General features: G+C 31.0%; 1 protein-coding gene across 3 annotated transcripts in view; it reads left to right on the forward strand.

The window, feature by feature from the left end:
- The first annotated feature begins 2082 nt into the window (after positions 1–2082).
- LOC148601754 (procollagen-lysine,2-oxoglutarate 5-dioxygenase 1-like) overlaps positions 2083–20284 on the forward strand; it is a 40535-nt gene continuing 22333 nt past the window's right edge. For all 3 annotated transcript variants that reach the window (XM_088556232.1, XM_088556233.1, XM_088556234.1), the window contains exons 1-7: positions 2083–2297; positions 4744–4832; positions 14474–14610; positions 15522–15636; positions 16954–17005; positions 18209–18321; positions 20156–20219. In XM_088556232.1, the coding sequence (XP_088412358.1) occupies positions 2228–2297; positions 4744–4832; positions 14474–14610; positions 15522–15636; positions 16954–17005; positions 18209–18321; positions 20156–20219 (640 nt within the window). In that variant the 5' untranslated portion in view covers positions 2083–2227. The remainder of the gene's footprint in view (positions 2298–4743; positions 4833–14473; positions 14611–15521; positions 15637–16953; positions 17006–18208; positions 18322–20155; positions 20220–20284) is intronic.

Consider the following 20284-nt stretch of genomic DNA (forward strand, 5'->3'; position numbering starts at 1 on the left):
TATTTATAAGATAAAGGAAGTACGTGACTTGTATCATTCAACGTCGAATCTCATCAGTTGTTTTAGATAATCCACAGGCACTTGGGACATGGATAGTTTCGACTCCCCCTTTTTTCCCGAGAATTATCAATATTTCCGTCTGATTCGTTATAATTTGCTTAAAATTTGTATTTTTGTCACACTGTCTGGGCCCATTCATTGCAAATATAACAAAGAACCAATACATGTTACACAATATAATAAAAAAAATCGATCCCCTTTACTAGTTTAAACAATAGATGCAATTAATTATTCTTTTATTTTTTAATATAACGTCCAACAACATTCAATCTACATACATATATACATGTTTGGTTGAACATGTGGAACCGTAGCTGGATATATACCATTATAACTATTTTCATCTGCTGCAGATATATGAAACTGTTTATCTATTACATTGTGCCGTTGTCATATATGAGTTTGATGTAAAATAAGAGTACACTGTGGTGTAACAAGTTGGGTGGTTTTATTTTATTCCGGTAGTAATTTAAATGGGTATATATGATACTCGAATGTATTTATGAATGAGTGTTTTTTTTTTAATTACAAACCACCAGCTGCATCCCTGTACCGATTTTCTTAATAATGAGACGAAGATTTGACTCTGAAGGGGACAGGCAAATTTTGTGGTGTAAGAATATTAATTTTTTGAAATTTTGCGTGTCAGAAATTACAGAAAATTAAATTTCAACCACATTGGAGCAATGTTATTATTCCCATTTCACTGTGTAAAGTATCTTAACTAATGTAAGAAAATTAATTTATTTTCTAGGAGATGCAGTAGGCCTAAATATTTATTTTCAACTTTTTCATGGCTAGAATATTTATTTGCAAAAACTGCCAGCCATCCCTCTCAGAATCAAATGGTCATTCCCCCAAGTGACCCATCGACTGTATAGGCTATGGTAGCAATACACATGTAGTTCGATATTCGGCTTAACTTCTCTAAAGAGTAACAAAAAAAAATAATAACAGGGCGGATTCAGGCGGGGGCGTGGCGGGCGTGCCCCCCCAATTTGCAAAGCATGGGTTGTCAGGGGTAGATTTAGGCGGTTTCAGGTTGAAACTTTAATTTCTCGCTAATTTTACCACAAAAGATATCTACGTTACACCCACTCTAGAAGAATATGTAAAAAAAAATAACCTAAAAAAAATTTTTCGCCTCGCTCCGCTCTGCGAAATTTTAACTGTGCGCCCTCCCCCCAATCCAAAATCCTGGACCCGCCTCTGAATAAAATGCTTCTAAAGCAATAAAATAAATGACAGTTTGTTTGAATGATTGAAAAAGGGGAAAACTACGGTGAACTATAGAAAAATAGTCAGTCATTTAAGCATGTTACTCTATTTGTAGTTATATATATATATATATATATATATATATATATATATATATATATATATATATATATATATATATATATATATATATATATATATATAAATACTGTTAACATATGCCTGTCCACGTGTGCCTGTCAAACAGGAAATACTCAGGACGCAACCCAGACTTGCCGCTATTTGAAATCTAGCAATACCCATGACTAACATTTCCAGTGTCTACGTGCAAACGATCAGGTTGAAGCCATTGACCTTGCTTCATGATTGAAACACGTATCCGCGACTGTGAATGCTTCATTTAAAAAAAAATAAAACACAAAAATCATAGACTACTTGTATGGTGTCATCGTTTAGTTTGTAAAACCAGAGATATAAAATATTCTATAATTACTACATGTATTAATTTAGGAGCTGATAAGTTCTTATCGCTTCTTATTATGACAGATAAGGGACAATTGCCCGAGATAACATGTACGTTGTGAAGACATTGGTGAATTAAGTTGTCGTTCAATTCAAAACAATTTCTGATATAACTAGTAGTGCATCCACATTTTTTTGGGATATATATATATAGTTCGCCAAATTAATATTCTTTCAAATCTTAAGTCGGAGAATTCAACCGTTATCGATTTGGATTTTAGTGGGCGATTAAAGATTTTCTGGAGTTTACCTTGTAAATAGGGTTTAGATTGGAAAGTTTCCGAAATGCCATCAATCAAGAAAATTCTGTTGTGTTTTGGAGTATCATGTTACATTTAGAGTGCGTTCGTGAAGAAGAGTGTGTGTTTCATGCCACGTAAGACATCAAGTCATTTTTATCCAAAATAAAGAGAGACTACACGTGAAAATGAAACTGCTGACGTTCCTTATTTTTGGATTTCTACAGTGTTTACAACTTGTGGCAGCTTCGGATTCTGGTAAAGAAAGTTTCATGATATTTGCATTGTTTTATAGTTGCATATATTTTTTTAATAATTTAAAACGAATAATTGTTAGCAAGGTTAAAATATTATGACGAATTCAGATGATTATATAGTCTGTTTACTGAAATTGGTAAAAGGGGTATCATAAATTGAGTGTAAGACTGTACTAGTCAGAGAGCTTATTGTAGATCTTGCAGTAGCAATTATCGCGAATCTGTCCTCAAAAATATTATTTCTCAGTGAAAATCTTCTCAAGATAGCTCACTTCTGAAAGCAAAGTGTCAGCAAAATATTTTATATTTTAGCCAATATGGGCATTAACTTATTTCACAAGAGAAAATGAAAAATTATTAATCTTTTAAATGAGTGATAAAAACTGTTTAAGAGATCACAACAATTTTAATGAAGCACTTTTATTTAATTAGGACATTATATATAATGATATTATTTTAGTAAATTATGACATTCCAATACACATAATGTAAGTGATATTGTTTCAGAAAATTAAGTATCTAATGTTTATTCTTATTCATGTAACATTTATTAAATGTTATGAAATTCAATACAACTGTAATGGAATTACTGGAAAAGGTATTTTAAACCACAGTCACTTAATTCATTAAAAAAACAGCACCTGATTTCTTATTTCCAAAATAATCGCTTATGAAATCATAGACATCAAAGCAGATACAGAGTTTACATAGTCATTAAGAAATATTATTATTAAACTGTCTATCAAGCAATAAAATTGCAACACCAAATTGATTAACTAGTCAACAACATTCACCTGTAGAAAAATTTGTCCCAAAAACCTCAAATTCTTTAAAATTATAACTTGATGTCATTAAAGTACATGTATTACATGTATGTTTTCTGATTTAATATTTTTCCTAACATACAATTATTATTAAATAAACACAAAAAATACAATACATGTACAAAAATGGTATACATGTATTGTTGACAGTACTTCATTGTTTACATGTATTTTGATCGCCAAGTACAGGTGATCACCGTTCAGATGAAAATATTTTCCAAATATTATCATGTCGCATTTTGGCTGAACCATATGATCAAAGAAACATTACAATGGTTTAACTTCAAAGATCAACATCAAGCCACATGTACATGTACAGTATACATGTACATGTACTAAATAAATGTACATTGTACAATTGTACATGTACATGTAAATGTGTACTGCGTGGAAAAACACGCTGCCCCCTTCATATATTTGTCTGCAAGAAAATGAGTTCCATTCATATATTTTTCAGTGCAAAATACATACCCATTCATATATTCTACTACTGTGTACCTAACATCTTTTTGAATTAAGAGAACATAAATAAAAACAAAGGTCTCCAGGAGGTTGCAGAAAGGGCTAATAATTACTAAATCTTTTGTTCAAATCCAATACAAAATGGACATACGTGATTTATCAATTCATCACCTTATCAACTAAGTTTTCACCATGGCAGTTAGCTGCAGCAAACAGTAATTGAAGAATAATTGGTGATAATTTGAAAGTTTGTCTGAGCAATAAATTATACATTTGTACTATGTACATTAGAATTGTAGAAATGTGACCCACTGATATAGTACTGGTATAGCTCAGAAATGACTGCCCATTGACATTGGAAATGAAATGAAAAATTTATGACTCAGTCATATATTTCAACTTTAGGAAAAAGAGGCCCATTCCAGTGGCACGTCTGTATATGATGGTATAAAGGAAGTGACCCTACTTTGTATGTACATTGTATGAAATGTAACTTTGAGCAACACCATATCCATTCACATTATATATACACTACTATCAACCAAAATTTTAATTTCTCCACTCTTCACAGTGGAGTCACTTATGTCCTCCACTGTGACTCCACCAAAGTAGAAACCAGGATAAAATTGCCAAATTTCAAGTTCTAAAAATTTTTTTCTACCCTTTACAGAAATGTTATTTAACTACTAGAACCATAAAATATATCTTGGCATAAAGACAGGATAAGTTAATTACAGACAATTTTGGAAATGGTGACTCCACTGTGGAGAGTGGAGACACTGTTACTCCACTCAAAATATCTCCACTGTGGAGAGTGGAGAAATTAAAATTTGTGTTGACAGTAGTGTACATGTATGTAAGAAATCAGGTGAGGTCTATATTGTTTTCATAATAGTCACTTGGTGTACATGTACAAAATGTATATGTTTTTGAAATAGACATATTTTTTACAACATGTAACCAGTTATTGGGATTAAAATTCTGAGAATGGGCCATTTTAAATGATCATCAGAATTTTAATGGGCCATTCTTTTACATTTCATACAAAAAAATCTGATTTCAATGGGACATTTCAGTAGGAATGTGATATAAAGCACATGGCCGCCTCTAATCCCCATCACTGTATGTATGTATATAGACTCATTTTTCTTGTATCTTCAGAGCTGCTAGCAGTAACAATTGCCACAGATGAAAATGATGGCTTCAGAAGATATTTAAACTCAGCCCAGAAGTATGGAATTAAACAAGAGGTATGTTGTAAATTTTGTTGTTTGAAATCCATTTACTATACACCAATATACATGTACTAAATGTACAAAAAATGTGCATGATTATTGTATGTGTAGATCAGTTTTCTACAAACTTATTTACTTTCAATATGTTTACATTTTAAATCTTGAAAATAAACTGTAACTTAAGGAGGTAGACCTTGGGTAAGGGACATAACTCTTCAAATCAGTTATATGTTTGTATCATTTATAATTTGTACATGTACAAAATGTACTCATACATGTATGTATGCAAAGGTAAAAGCAGTTTGCTTCCTCTGTGTCATTTTTATCCCTTTACCATGAATTCAACAACAGTAGTACAAAAATATATGACAAACGAAACCATTTTGATTTTAAAATTATAAAGGAGTACATTGGGTAAGGCCCTAATTTGGCCCCTGTTTTCAACGTTTTTGAAAGATTTGTTTTGGTCTACACTTGTTAGTTTATTTGAAAGGAGAATAGTTGTAGTAAATACATCTCAGCTGATCTTGGTGATATCATGAATGTTTTTGACCTAGTAGCGGTCAATATTAACATAATGCTAGTGAAATCTTCAATTATTTTACATTTTTGCACATATTTTTTCGATGGGTTTTGCCTAAAACAGAAGTGGCCACATCCATGTTTATCCAAAATATTTGCATATATATTGTATCTCACAATATTACACAAAATGTATAAAGATCAAGAATGAACACGCATGCGACCACATTTGTTTTTCACAAAAACTGTCAAAAATATGCTGAAATAATGAGATTTTATAGATTTTTCATCATTTAGGCAATTTTGTTGGTGCTACAATGTAGAGATGCATTTCTGTTTTGATCTTAATCTTATCAAATTAGCTGGTAAAAACACTTTTTGTGTACAAAAGCGATAAAAATCTTTATTTTGAACAATTTTATATTTGTGGCCAAAATTGGCCATAACTGAACCTTCTCCTTTCCATTTCATGTGCAGAAATATACCAGCTTCCCTTGTATATGGTGTTTATGTCTCTAACCTTCGAGCTTGTTGCAATTATTCTGACATTATAATATGCTATCTATGCCTGAAAGACAGGCTTTTGGACCAGGGTTATGTAAAAATATGTCTCATACACTAATTCAAAAATTTTTTTTTCACATATCCAGATTTTATTGAGAAGTATTCGGTTTCTGATAGAAAGATTATAGATCATGGATTATTATTTTGCATATACAATATATTTTTAATATATCTTCTGTACTGTTTCGGCTACTGATTCATAAACCTTTGCCCGGTTAAAATTTTACGCTGCCTGTTTGTAGTTCAATATACATGTACTGGAAACAATAAGCCATATCAAAAGTTGGAAGTTTAGTGTGATATACATGTAAAACATCGTGTAACCCGCCATTTCCATTGGAAATGCCTGTACCTAGTCAGCATCAACCTGATTGTGGTTGTTTCCAAATTTCCGGTTTTCACCTTTATAATGCCAATTAATAGTTATACAGACTTTCCTTTTTCACTATTCCTTTGCACTCTAATTTCTTCTAGTTTATTAATTTGGTAATTTAGTTATTATTCTTCATAATCATTTTCAGGTTTGTAAATCACAAGATTTTCAAAATGACTATTTTGAATTAGAACTGATTCATGAATTACATATGTAATTCACTAAGGACTGAACAGTAGTTACATTATTATTTTACTATCAGTCAATTTAGACACATGTTTATACTGATTTATTAAATAAATACTAATGTCAAACTGGTAAGTCGTTCAGGTTGCCATCTATTTCCTTTGCTATTATGAATGTTTAATCAATAGATTTATCCAAATTTCCTTTATTGCCATAAACATATGTTACACTTACAAGTTTAATTCTGTGAATAACATGCCATAATCAATTATTTCTTTCCTCTGTATCTTTAATTCTATTATTGTTTGTCTAACATAATGTCATGTTTTCTTGCTGATTTAGCATATGTAAATTATTTCACCTGTTTCGTTTGATGGACTAAGTATTTTTAAGCATCCTATGATCAACTTGTCATGAACGGCTTTAAACCTAACATGAAATAATGTTCTTGAAGGAAAAGTACATATATAATATCCAATCTCATTAAAATCAGATCTCTCAATATTATATACTCTGCTACACAGACTATAGGCCTTTCTTGGTGTCAATACCCCATCAGATGCTTGCACCATGGGCACTGTCATCCTTAAGTGTGTCCACTTGGAACACCTTGACCGCTTTAATAACCAATATACATGTTAAAAGTTTACCTTTGACGGAACGTTTCAAAGGCACAATTTTGATCTATGAATTTTGACCCCTTGTGTGTGACCCTTGATTCAATGTCCTCAGATCTCCCACGGTATAGTGTAGCATTTATAGTGAGAGATGTGATTTTAATAAGATTGTATAATATTATATTTTCATGATTAGATTTATGATTAGCAAAAATTGTTAATATTATTTATACCCATGTAAATGTGTAATTTATTCAAAATCGGGGCAGCCACGGTGGTCTTGTGGTGCTCACCTTGAATATGTTGAATACTGAAAGTCTAGGGTTCATGCCTAAGGTATTAAAATTGGTAGGCAATGCAATGCCTTTCTACTAACTAAGCAAGTGGCATATATGCAGTACTTATGTGTCCAAAGGAGACATACAGTACCTGAACCGATCCGTGCAACAAAAATTGCGATCGGTCATCGATCACCGATCAGTTTCTGGTCAGTCATAGATACGACAAACTGATCCATTAAACTGGTGATCACATCACGTGACCACAGAGAGGTCACTCTATTTTACAGTTTTTATTGTTTTCTTTGTCAATTTTACACATATTTAAATAATTTAATAGATTTAAACATCATTTTATACTTTTATTTTACGTTTATTTTATTTCAAACTTATCTTATGTGTCATTTTACATTACAAAACTGCGATCAGATCGGTCACCAGTCATCGGTTATCGATCCATCAGCGATCAATCAGTCAATGGTCATCAATCCATCAAATTGTTGCCTGACTGTACCTACTTATGGCCTGACTGTTGCTTCTCTGGACCAGAAATTGAACATCGGACTCAGTGTTTTGGACTAATGCAAAAAACGATTTACATGTATCAAATTTTCTCTCCTAAAATTTATGGGATTCCAAATACATGTAGCAGGTTATTTTTGCAAGTACTAATTTTGGCATATTTTAGCAATCTGGCTATAAAATGACAAAATAAATTTAGTATTATAATTACTCATTGCTTAATAACTTGCACCACTGAGCATCCACCAAAATTAGAACACAAAAATTTTTCATATACATGTACATGTACCTTTTTTCCTCAAAATAGTCAAATTTTACATCCACCATAGTGACCAATATAACTGACATAGTGTGACATTTTGTCTTATGGGTGAACAAATTACGATTTGTGACTTTTTGTCCTGTGTCTTTTTTGTCCTATGGCTATGACTTTCTGTCTGTTTACCAACAAATGTTACAATACAGTACAATTACAGCCTTACACTGATAAATGCTGAGCCCAGTCTCATCATTTTTGCTGATGATTTGTTAATTAACCCAATGGAATAAACAGGGTGTGGCGAGGGGGGGACTGTAGTTAAGTATCATAATTAACAGTCTCATGTAACAGGTGAGATACAGGTAAAATTTATATGTAGACAAAATATGATTTTCCTAATAATGGGATGTATACATAATATGATTGTATGCACATGATTAATCATTACTTATTTTACTTGAGAGGACACAGTGCAAAATGCAATACCTAATTATATACTGACTTAAATATGTGTGGTCTGTTACGCTGAAGGGTCAACAGAAGTTATTCAATGATATTGGTAACCATAACTACTTGTATATTAACTATCAGTTTTTTTTTATGTGAAACATACGTACTGTACATGTTAGCATTGAAGGATTATTATTCATTTAGTAGATCCAATTATTTTGTGTGCAAAAAATGGACAAGTTAAGGAGGTAGACAGGTAGGGTAAAGGACACAACTCTAACAAATCATTGGAACATCAATCTAATGTAAGCATCAAAGTAACTGGGATTGATTTCATTCTGTTTCAAATGAGAGCTTGATAGGCTTTGGTGAAATTGATTATGATACAAACATATCACTGATTTCAAGAGTTATGTCCCTTACCCAAGGTCTACCTCCTTAAGTCAAAGAAGTAGGGCATGTAACTTTAGAAATTAGTATTAAATTTTATTTTACACTTAAGCAAGGATTTTTGATCGTGGCTATAGGTTTGGTGATGGTGGACGGGCAGACAGGCGTGTGTCAACATTGGTTTCTGAACCATCACTGGAAAAATTGATTTCGGATCAATCCTGGTGTATTTTCATTTTCATAGTCTACTATAAAATTTTTGACTTTAGTTCCTAACAATAGAGTAAAATTAATTGAATTATAAACACATTATGTGTTGTAATGAAGCAATTCTACTGGAGTTACATATAGAATGGGTATAAATTGGTAAATACATGTACCTTGCAATTTACTAATAAGCCGACCTTTTCATCGAGAAGGGGTTTTTGTTTCTTTGACATACATGTACATGCATTCACCATATCCATTCTCATTATATATAAGACTAATTTAATTTGTACTATGGTAAATTCAACTATATTGTACCTACATATTGAATTTTACTCAGTCAACTGTTTAAAGCAATTCATGGATAAAGTATCTTTTTGTTACTTGTTCACAGACAGTTCTACTCACCAATATTTTGTCAAAAGTTATCCTTGAATTTTGAACCATTTTTACCACCTAACTGATTTACAAACAAACTTGCAAAAGTTATCTGTTTAATTTGTAGGAAAAATAACATTAATGATTACTATTAGCAAGAAAAATATATATAGATGTTAAAACAGATACATTTTTTCAGTGTACACATATTTCATTGTACATACATGTATATAGTACAGATGTTGCATTCGAATTTATTAATATTTTGAACAATACTACACATAAATTTTTGTTGAAAGTACATGTAATCTTTAAATCTTGGGTCATTTTGACCACCTACATAATGTAACTTATAAAAATACTAAAACAGATATGTTTTTTTCAAAAAAAGTTAAAAACTGAATTTTTCATCAATATAGACTAATTATAATTTTACATAGACAGCACTTTACATTTTAAAGCAACTTGGACCAGTTTCATCATAGACCTGCTTGATTTTACATGACCTCGGTCCATAGGTCTACTGCTAATTTCTTTCACTGGCAGCACATTTTCCCAGTAAACTTTCTTTTATATTCTCATAATACTTCTTTAATGTATAAGGAAAGAATAATGGAAATTACTATTAGTTTATTGGTACTTCGGTAAATATGATGGAATTCTATAGCTGTTTAATATTATATTTTTTCCTTGTGTTACACCAATAAAATGGTAAAAGTACTAAAGTAACATAAAAATTGGTATTTTACTGACATTAGGATAAAACAGCAGCTTGCAGTACAATAGAAATTAATGGTAATGGTACATGTAAGTTGAAAACAAAAGCTGTACTGTACATTTTACTTCAATAATACGTGTAGATAAGGTTATTTTAAAGTTACGCTTCATGGGTGTATAATTTAATTTCAGAAGTAACACACTTTCTGATTGGATAAAAAAATTTTGTTCATAATTTCATAGACCAAATGTTGTATATGTCTGTGACGTCATCAACCTTTTTCAATGATTTACTCGTTGAATTTTTATACTAAAATTACATTATAAGAAATTAATGTTATATTTTTTTTGGTCTGTTTGAAAGAGTAATCAAGGTAACCAAGGTTATAGCGGTAATCAAAAGAATGTAATCCAGGGACAAAGACCAGACATGGAAAACAGACATACACAACAAAGAACATAAAGTAACTAAAATCATACATACAAAGTAACAAAAGTAAATAAGCAACTCGGACTCCACTAAAAACTGGGAGCATGGATCAGGTGCACTGGTAGGGTAAGTGTCCCCTGATTTTCTAGAAACACCAGCCGAGTTGCTCATAAAAAGTCAAGTCCAAGGAAGATAAACGAGGAAAGGTAAACTATGACCTGTTGAATAAATCAGTTTTCATGGTGCTTATGGATACATCATAACGATTCACCAGTTCATGATGACGACCATAAAACTTTTGTAGTGATGACTTCAATCTTGTAGCAACTTTACCCTGTTCCAGAAGCCCATTTGTTAGAGTTCTAGCGCGATACAAAAAGTCTGCGTAGTTTCAATAATCTCAATGCTCATGGTGCACACTTGGAAATAACCTGCTACACAGATAATTTAGTGTGCACCATGTGATTGAGGTTATTTCTTCATAGACCGAAAAAACATAACAGTTATTCTTTAATTAAGTAGCATATAGCTACATTAATTTATGTACATTCATGGGTCCAAACTTACTTTCAAGAGTGGAAGGTCCTGTTTTTTTTCAAGTTTACAATCTAAGGTCCACTTGAGGAAAACCAGAAGTCCTCAGTAAATAGTCATTGAGTACCATTAAAGATCTAGGACTTAGGCTAATGATATTTCAGAGGTCCTTCTGTAGGTCAGACAATGAGGGTCCTAGCCTTTAGAGGATGGACCACCACTAACATGACTCAATTTGAACCCCTGAAATGAAGTCTAAGTTTCTCAGAATAATAGGATGATATGGATTGATGTGCAATTTTTTTCAGGAAATGATCCTTCATTCTGTCACATACATGTATTATGATTAAAAGCTCAACCCCATGACTCTAGTGTGTTCCTAAAATACTCGAGTCCGTATACATGTAGTCATAAACTTTAAAACCCTCTTGTGTTAACCACAATTGTACATGTACTTCTGCGCTATGTTGTACTTCTACATGTATGATTATATCAACAGTAGAATAGTAGTCTTAACACTTAAGTACATGTAGCACTCCAGCTAAGAATCATGCAAAATGTGATTCATGGTTGAAAAGCCTACATAATTTTATTTTTGACATTTTGTTTGAATTGCCATAGTAAACAGAAATTAACACTCAGTTTTTCATATAACCCATGTTCTTAGGAGATAAAAATTATATAGAATGCACTGTAAATTTCAAAATTAAGGTAGATAACTCTGTAAATGACACTCAAATACAATAGAATCTAAGAGCAGACAGATTAGAATGAATAATTGCAAATATCATAATATAGACCCATAAAACAACTGAATTACAAAAATGAAAATATGTAGCCTTTTTTGGGGGGTATCAAATTTTTCAGATTTTCCATGATTCTTATAAAGACTACTACTTAAGAAATAAATATTGAGTGATACAAAGCAGAGTTATGGGTTGAAGTGTTTCTCTTCCTCAATAAATATTTAAAGGTTTACTACCAAATCCTTCGAATATTCACACTGTACTTGTGGTGTTGTGCTCATGATAATACAATTTATTTATAAGTGTTAAGGGTTTTAAGTTTTGTACATGATAAAGAAGAATAAAATGGGTTTTTCATAATCATTTTTATACCCCCTTAGAGGTATTATGGTATACCAGTGTCCATTGTTCACACTTAACATGCTGCAACCAATTTTTGTGAAATTTCGGTGAATTGTTTCTATTTATGTGAGCTGATACCCTTTCGATTTTTATAAATTTCTGCTTTTTCATTTTTGATGCATAGGACGTTATTTGTACAAAAATGTGGGGATTTTATTTTTTTCAAACTATACTTGTAACTCAAAAACCCTTGCGGTAATGTCAATGAAGTTTTGGTGAATCGTTAATTGATATTAATGTAAGCTTCTTTAACTTTTTATTTTTTTTTTAAACATTTCTAATTTTACAATTTTGGGTGATGTGGCACTTTCTTTATATAAAAAGGAAAATTTAACAGTTTTCTTACTCCAATTCATAATGGTTGCACCCATTTTCATGACACTTTTATTATTGGTGCTAGTTCCCTCTTTACTTGTAAGAAATTTCAGATTTATGTTTACAAATTTTTGGACTTAATGAATAAAATGGGGGGAGGGGGGTGGATTTCTCATTTTAGCACAAGAACTTCAAAATATTTTAAGCAGTTTTCATGAGTATTTTTCAAACTGTTTTTTGTTTTTGTTTTTGTTGTTTTTTTTATAATGTAAGCTCCTTTTTGATATTTATATGTATTGTATCATATATTTAATTACAAATGAAGACTTGTATCAAAGTTGAATTTTGTGTCCATATTTGCCCCATCTGCTCAGGGTTTGACCTTTAGGTGTGTATCTAGATAAATTTTATTAATATATTGTACAGTATTTTATCAATGAAAATGAAATACATGTATATGTGTGAGTGAATGTACATTTTGAACATGATTTATGAAGAATTCCTTACATTCATACATTATAAATGTATGTATCCAGTACATGTATTGAGATCTCAACATTTTGTGCTCAAGTTAAGACAAAAACCACTGTTTTGTAAAAATGTGGTACCTTTCAGAGCAAGAATGAACTTGGATAAGAGTTCACTGTGTTTAGATTTACATATTTGTAGATATTTTGTCAGTAAATCATTTACTGTTGTCACATATTTTCATGTACATTTAAAAGAAAAGTTAAACTATTGTGTTGTTGACTAACTTGTAGACCTGTTACATGTAGTATAGTCACCTACATGTGCTCAGTACTGAGCAGTATAGTTTATTTAATACTGTTCAAGGTTAAAAAAAATATGTAGAATTGAATTTTGGTCATCATTAGATCTCTATATATGATACAATGTATATGGAACTTTCAAGCCTTTAGACTGACCCTTTTCTTCCACAAGTACATACGCAGGATGGCTTCAATATTGACAAAGCAACAATATATTCCACAATTGGTATTGTTTGCCTGACATTTGGTCATAGTCAGAGACTTAGGAGATTCAGAACTGCCAACTTCATTTTGCCTGTGATTGCCTTCAATCTGACTCGTTTCACGAAGACTGTTGACAATTTTTTTTTTCAGTATAATGAAGATTAATTTCTGTTCAAAAATTGCATGTATATAAGAAGAAAAAAAATAAATATGTATTATTCATTGGTAAATATTCATACTTATGAACTGCAGGTGAAATAAATAACTTGCTCACTATGAATTAAACTCTGAATGTCAGATTAACCAGTTTATTTCTAGACATGATTTGTACAAATGTGATTTATGTCTCCCCTACTTTGGTGGGGAGACATATTGTATTTGTATTGTCTGTGTCTCTGTCACCAAGTTTGTCAGCGCAACTCCTCTCAAACTACTGAAACTTGGTATATAGCAAGAACATCATATTTAGTTATGCATAACACCAGGAAATTTTGATCCCCTAATTTTTGTAGGAGGTATGCCCTTTAGAAATTTGCCAAAAATCCTCATAAATTGCCTTGTCAGCGTAACTCCTCTGAAACTGTTGAACCAAAAATGCTCAGAACAGTTTGTGAGATGTGTTTGTGAATTTCGTGGTTTTAATTAATCACAAAATCCATGAAAATTGGTATCCTGTGAATATATAAGTACCGGTACTTTCAAAATATATAGCTAGGATGTTTTGTAGAGAGAAAATGTGAACTTATTATACGATATCTGTATTTTTTCTGGGAATCTCTTGTTTACTTTCAGACTTATGGAATGGGAGAGGAATGGAGAGGAGGAGACATTGTCCAGTATTCTGGTGGGGGTCATAAGGTCAACATAATGAAGGAAAATTTAGCCAAGTATGCTGGGAGAACTGATCTCATAATCTTATTTACAGATAGGTAGGTCATTTTGGGTGAATAGTTGTTTTAGCATGTTAAATACAATCGTGATATTCAGGGGATTGAATTAGTATTCCCTTGATTAAAATCTAATCACCAGAAAAGCTTTCATGCAGGTAGTTATCTGGACAATATAGAAGTACACTTATATCTCTGCCTGAAACTTAGTTTACATCTCCTAAATTGTTCAGTTAAGTACCTCAGCCAGAGACAGTTCATCAGATTACCATCATTTATCCATGGGAAGACTTACTCTGTCACTAGAGTACGTGTTAGTGCTTATAATTAGGAACTATCTCTTTTATACATGGTAAATCCATATTTCCTTCAAAGGAGAAATTTTATTATTTAAGTACCAGTCCATATAAAATTCAGACACTGCGTATGATAAGGCGATTCATGCTGTAGAAAAACCCACGGAACGAACAATGCTTTTTCGGTCTACATATACTAAATATTCATGTAACAATACTCCTTTCTGTATTTAGAATCAATCATACTAAGCCAAAATCAAGAGCAATAACTCTTGCAAAGTGTCAATTTCATACACAGTCTATATAAATTTTATCTCTATAGCGCAATAACCAAGTGAAAAACTAAGACTGGTTAGGTGGTTTATAGCCATTTCTGAACAAGAAATAAAAGTGAAAATGGTGGGTTTTTGTCATGTATGAATCAAATTCTGTCTGACTTTTAGAAAGACTGATACTTAAACAGTGAATAGTTAATGTAAGAATAGGGTAGGTTTAGTAAGTCCATTACCTGCTCAAAACGTCAAGTTTTGCAATTTTAAAACTTTTTACTTGTATATATTTAAAAAAAAATAACATTGTATTTTTTTTTTTATTACTTTGGAACTTATTTAAGTATTTTCTCAATATTTGTGATCAATATTTTTCTACTTTATTTAGCTATGATGTTGTATTTACTGCTGGTACAAAAGAGATAATAGAAAAGTTTAAAAAGTTTGATGCCAATGTGGTGTTCTCAGCTGAAGGTTTCTGCTGGCCTGACAGAAGTTTGAAAGTAAGCAAATTATTAGTAGCCCCCTCCCCCCAAAAAAAAATAAAAACAAAAAACAAAAAAAACAAACAAACAAAAAAACAAAAAAAAAACAAAGCAAAACAAAAAACAAACAAAAATAGAACTTGTGAACAAACAAACAAACAAAAAACAGATTTATTGTAGACACACCCACTAAAAATGTGAATTGATTTTGACATCTATTACTTAACCAGTAAGTATGAGGTCTTTAGTGCTGTAAGAATCAGGCAAAATGGAAAAAAATAACAAATCCTGATCATCAGAAAAAAAAATCATGAATTTGACACAAAATTAATTATCTATATAAGAACTAGGTATTATTTGAATTATTTTGGAGTTAAGAAAATGAATAAAAAATAATTTGTGAAACTAACCCTTATTAAATGGGTTAGTCAAGCTGCCATTGCTGGCATGGCTAATTGGTAAAGTTAGTTGAGTAACAAAAGGCGATGAAAACTAACTAACCCTCCTTAGTTATGATGGCATGACAAGTTCCTTTGTAGGGATAGTTCTATACATATCATTTTTGCTTATTGTTTTAAATATTTCCAAATTCAAATAAGATCCTGTTAAAACACAAATTGACCTTTCTTATTAGAATCGTCAGAGGATGCACAAAACCAAATTTAGAGTTTTAATTCAATAGAATGTTGGGGGGGGGGAAGTGAGTTATTTCCTTTTGATGTTGAAATTGCAATGCATTATGTATAATTACTGACAATTTCTGTATTTCAAATAACATTTTGAGTACAATTTCATGGAAAGACTTGTGTGTTTTATTTCTACCACGATTCAAAACTTCTTGATTTTTACAGAAAATAGAACTTAAGGATCTGTAGTTCTTTTCACCAATAAAAATCATATCTGTAAAATTAGTCATAACTTATGATGTCATAATAAATCTTAAGTATTGTGGCTGTCATATAAACCTATGACTGATTTTTCGTGTACGATTTTTTGTGAAAAGGGCAGCTGGTCCCTATTAAAATGATGAGCAACTGGCCTTAATGGTTTCTTGATGACACTTAGACCTTTCATTTTTACCGAATATGATAGGAATGTCATGCATTTAATAATTTACATTACTGGTATACAATTTACTGACTGTGATGTTGCTAACGAAAACAAACAAAAAAAATAAATCATTTGTAAAAAAAAAACTCCTACTTTCTGATTGCATGATGGTACATGTATACTGATGATATTTTGTATGTTTTGTTTGTCTAATTATTAAATTGACCTCATTTTTAATTGGATATACATGTGTATATATGTGTTTTTGTATTTATTTTTTAAAAGTTTGACTATCCTGAAGTTAAGCCACATGAGAGTAGATTTCTAAACAGTGGAGGTAAGTTCTTCATATTGTTTTCTTTGTAAAGGTGTTTGGGTCATTAGGCAATGAATATTGCCCAAAAATATCAGCTTTGGTCTATTAAAAAATGTTCATAACATATATAGAAAATATAAATATTAGAAAAAAGAATGTTTTGTGGCATTAATTCCATAGAATGATGTCATAATTGTGCCACAATTTTACATAATTTAACAAAAACTGCTGAAAATTGTATATTTATACATGTACATCCAGAAAACTATGTACACACTTAAGAAACGAATTATATTTTCTCCTATGATAAATTAGGTTATAGTAACTAAATATGAAGTTGTTTCCTGGGTGTGGACACCATTTCCTGGCCAAAAATATGACCTGAAAGTGACCAAAAAGTACAAAAAAAATAACAGAAAATCTGAATTTTAGTTAACTTAAAGCAATTCTCTTATCCTTCTAATGCATGAAGTAATTCGTCAAATTCACATTTAAATCTTTCAAAATTATAATCAACTTTCAGTTGTCTTCTAAGCCAGTGAGATCTTTTATCGACCCTTTTCCATGAGTTGTTTGATATCAACTGTGCTGATGAAAACAAATGATAATAATTGTATAGTTCTTACTTGTATGGTTGTTTATTAAAAACCGTACAATGTTTTTTTCTTGGTTTAATATTTAATATCCCTCGCAGGTAACCTTTACATGTATTATAAAGCAATTAAAAAATAAGAGTTTTGTCAAAGGAGACAGAAATGACCACTTGCTTTTTATCAATGAGTCTCTCAGGGCTGAAATAATTTTTAGACTCAAATCATATTAGAAGTACATGTATGAGTGTTCATATATTTTTTATTATACCTCCACTTCAGTGGAGAGGGGAGTATACTGTTTTACCCTTGTTATATCTTTTTTTACTGTTTTACAGTGAATGAAATAGTTATTTTCAGGTAATATAGTTGGTCTTCCTGATATGGAACAACCGTTACCTGATGAAATGTCTTAGTTGTTAACTTAACAGTTTTAACATTGAGTGTTAACTACTGAATACTAATCTGTATTTGAATCTACATGTATGTCTGATACTAAGTTTAAATGTCTACCTAAGGCAGTTCATCAGAAAATTGTCATTTTATCAGAAGACCAACTTTTTTGCATGAACATCACCATTTAATGCACTATAAAACTGGTTATATTTAAGCTGTATTTATTTGCGTATTACAGGATTTATTGGTTATGCCAAAGATTTGGTAGAAATAGTAAATTATAAACCTATCAATGATATGGATGATGATCAGTTGTATTATACAAAGATATTCCTCGACAGACATCTAAGGGTAGGTAACTCTAAACCACTCTTGTATCAGTAATGAATAGGATATGTTATGTATGGACAAAGAAAAACCAAAGAAATTCTTTTTCTCTATACTTGGTCTTTTTATCTATTTCTTGGGTGCCTAGATATTTTACAATATCACACCATGGATGATTTGATAAGAACAAATGATATCCAGAATTTCCTATTGCTAATTGACATGGATTATTTTTTCCCGCTTTATAGCGGAATTCCGCTTTATATTGAAACCTTGATTTTATTGTTATGATTCTTTTTTTTTACTGTTTATTTATTTCCGATTTTACAAATTTCTGTTTTGTTTTATGACCTTGTAAAATCATCCCTGAATTGAGATACATTGTCTATAAAATCTTAATTGGCTGGTAGCAATAGTGTGATGTTTTTTTATAGTTCAACTTTGAGAAAGTATGCATTTGTGATATGATATTGGTGAAAATATTTTGAAAACAAAATTAGTCATGTGCCACCCACTGACTGGTTTTGCCTGGACGCTCTCTTGATACTTCTTAAGTAGCAGTCTTTGTAAGAATCATGCATATTCTTTAATATGTGATACACCTAATTTTTATTTTTGTTATTAAGTTGTTTGGTGGGTCTATATGATGAATTGTATTATCATTCATTCCAATCCATCTGCTCAAAGGAGATAATCCACATTGAAAATCCAATAGTTTCTGTTGTATTTTAGTGTCATTTACAGAGTTATCTCCCTTAATTTTGAAATTCATTGTCCATTCTATATAATTTTTGTCTGCCAGCAGCACAGGCTATATGAAAAGCCACATGTTAATTTCTGTTTACTATAACATTTTAAACAAAATATCAAAAATAAAAATATGTAGGCTTTCCAACCATGAAATACATTTTGCATGATTCTTATCTGAAGTGCTACTTAATTATTCACTCTTGTCTTTAGTCTCATTGTTTTTTGGCTATGTTGGCAAGGGACAAAATAGAGAAGAAAAAAGGCCAAATTAAAAAAAATATGGTTCTGGTTAACTGCCCAACTCTATTTTTTAATGGCGACTCTAACCTACTTTTTTTGTCTTTTTTTGTTTGCAAATATAAAAATGATAATGAAAACCAACAGACTGTTATTTTGTATTCACTTCCAGTCTTTTACAAGCTATCTAAACTTGGTTGAATCATTATGGTAACAGGAAGAATAAGATTTTGAAACACAGAATTTGAGTTTATAATTGAGGTTAGGGATGGAATCTATTCATGAAAATAAAAATTACAACTTATGGTCTTAACAGATTAAATAGATTCAGAAAAAAAAATCCCTTTATTATGTATCTATAGCACTGTTTTATTGAATGTTCCCAGTGTAGTAAATCTTGATAATTCACACTGAAATAAATTCAGTAATATCACTCTTGGATTTTCTCCTGCTAAAACGTCACGACTTTGATATCAGTCTATTCTGAATAACAAAATATAATCACTGGTGCCAAGAAGGATTGAAGTTCCACAAGCTTGTTAAATCTAGGAGTTCTTTGACTTTCATGCTAATATTTTGGTTATTGACTCTTTCCAATTGATAATTGTATTATTCTACCAACCCAGTTTGTTTCTGTAAGGTGACTGGAACCTCACATATTTTTTTTTTGCAAAAGATGACCGTGCCTGTTCCAGATCTATTTACATTTAATAACTGTATGACTGCTTTTAAGTGCGATATAAATGTAAATGGAAAGATTGATTGTTTTCAGAAACAACAAATATAAATTTTCTAGATACATATTCTATTTAAAATGACATCAGATAAATAATAAATACTTCAATGTTTTTTTTTTTCGTTGCCTTTTCAGAAAAAATGGAAGATTAAGCTGGATACAAAGTCTGAAATTTTCCAAAACTTGAATGGTGCTTTAAGTATGTATTTTTAGTATAAAGACTTGTTACTACTTTGTGTACATTTATGAAACAACTTCGGCCAT

This window comes from Perna viridis, chromosome 12, assembly GCF_037379345.1.
Source record: "Perna viridis isolate PV_CMFRI_1.1 ecotype Kerala chromosome 12, ASM3737934v1, whole genome shotgun sequence".
NCBI lineage: Eukaryota > Metazoa > Mollusca > Bivalvia > Mytilida > Mytilidae > Perna > Perna viridis.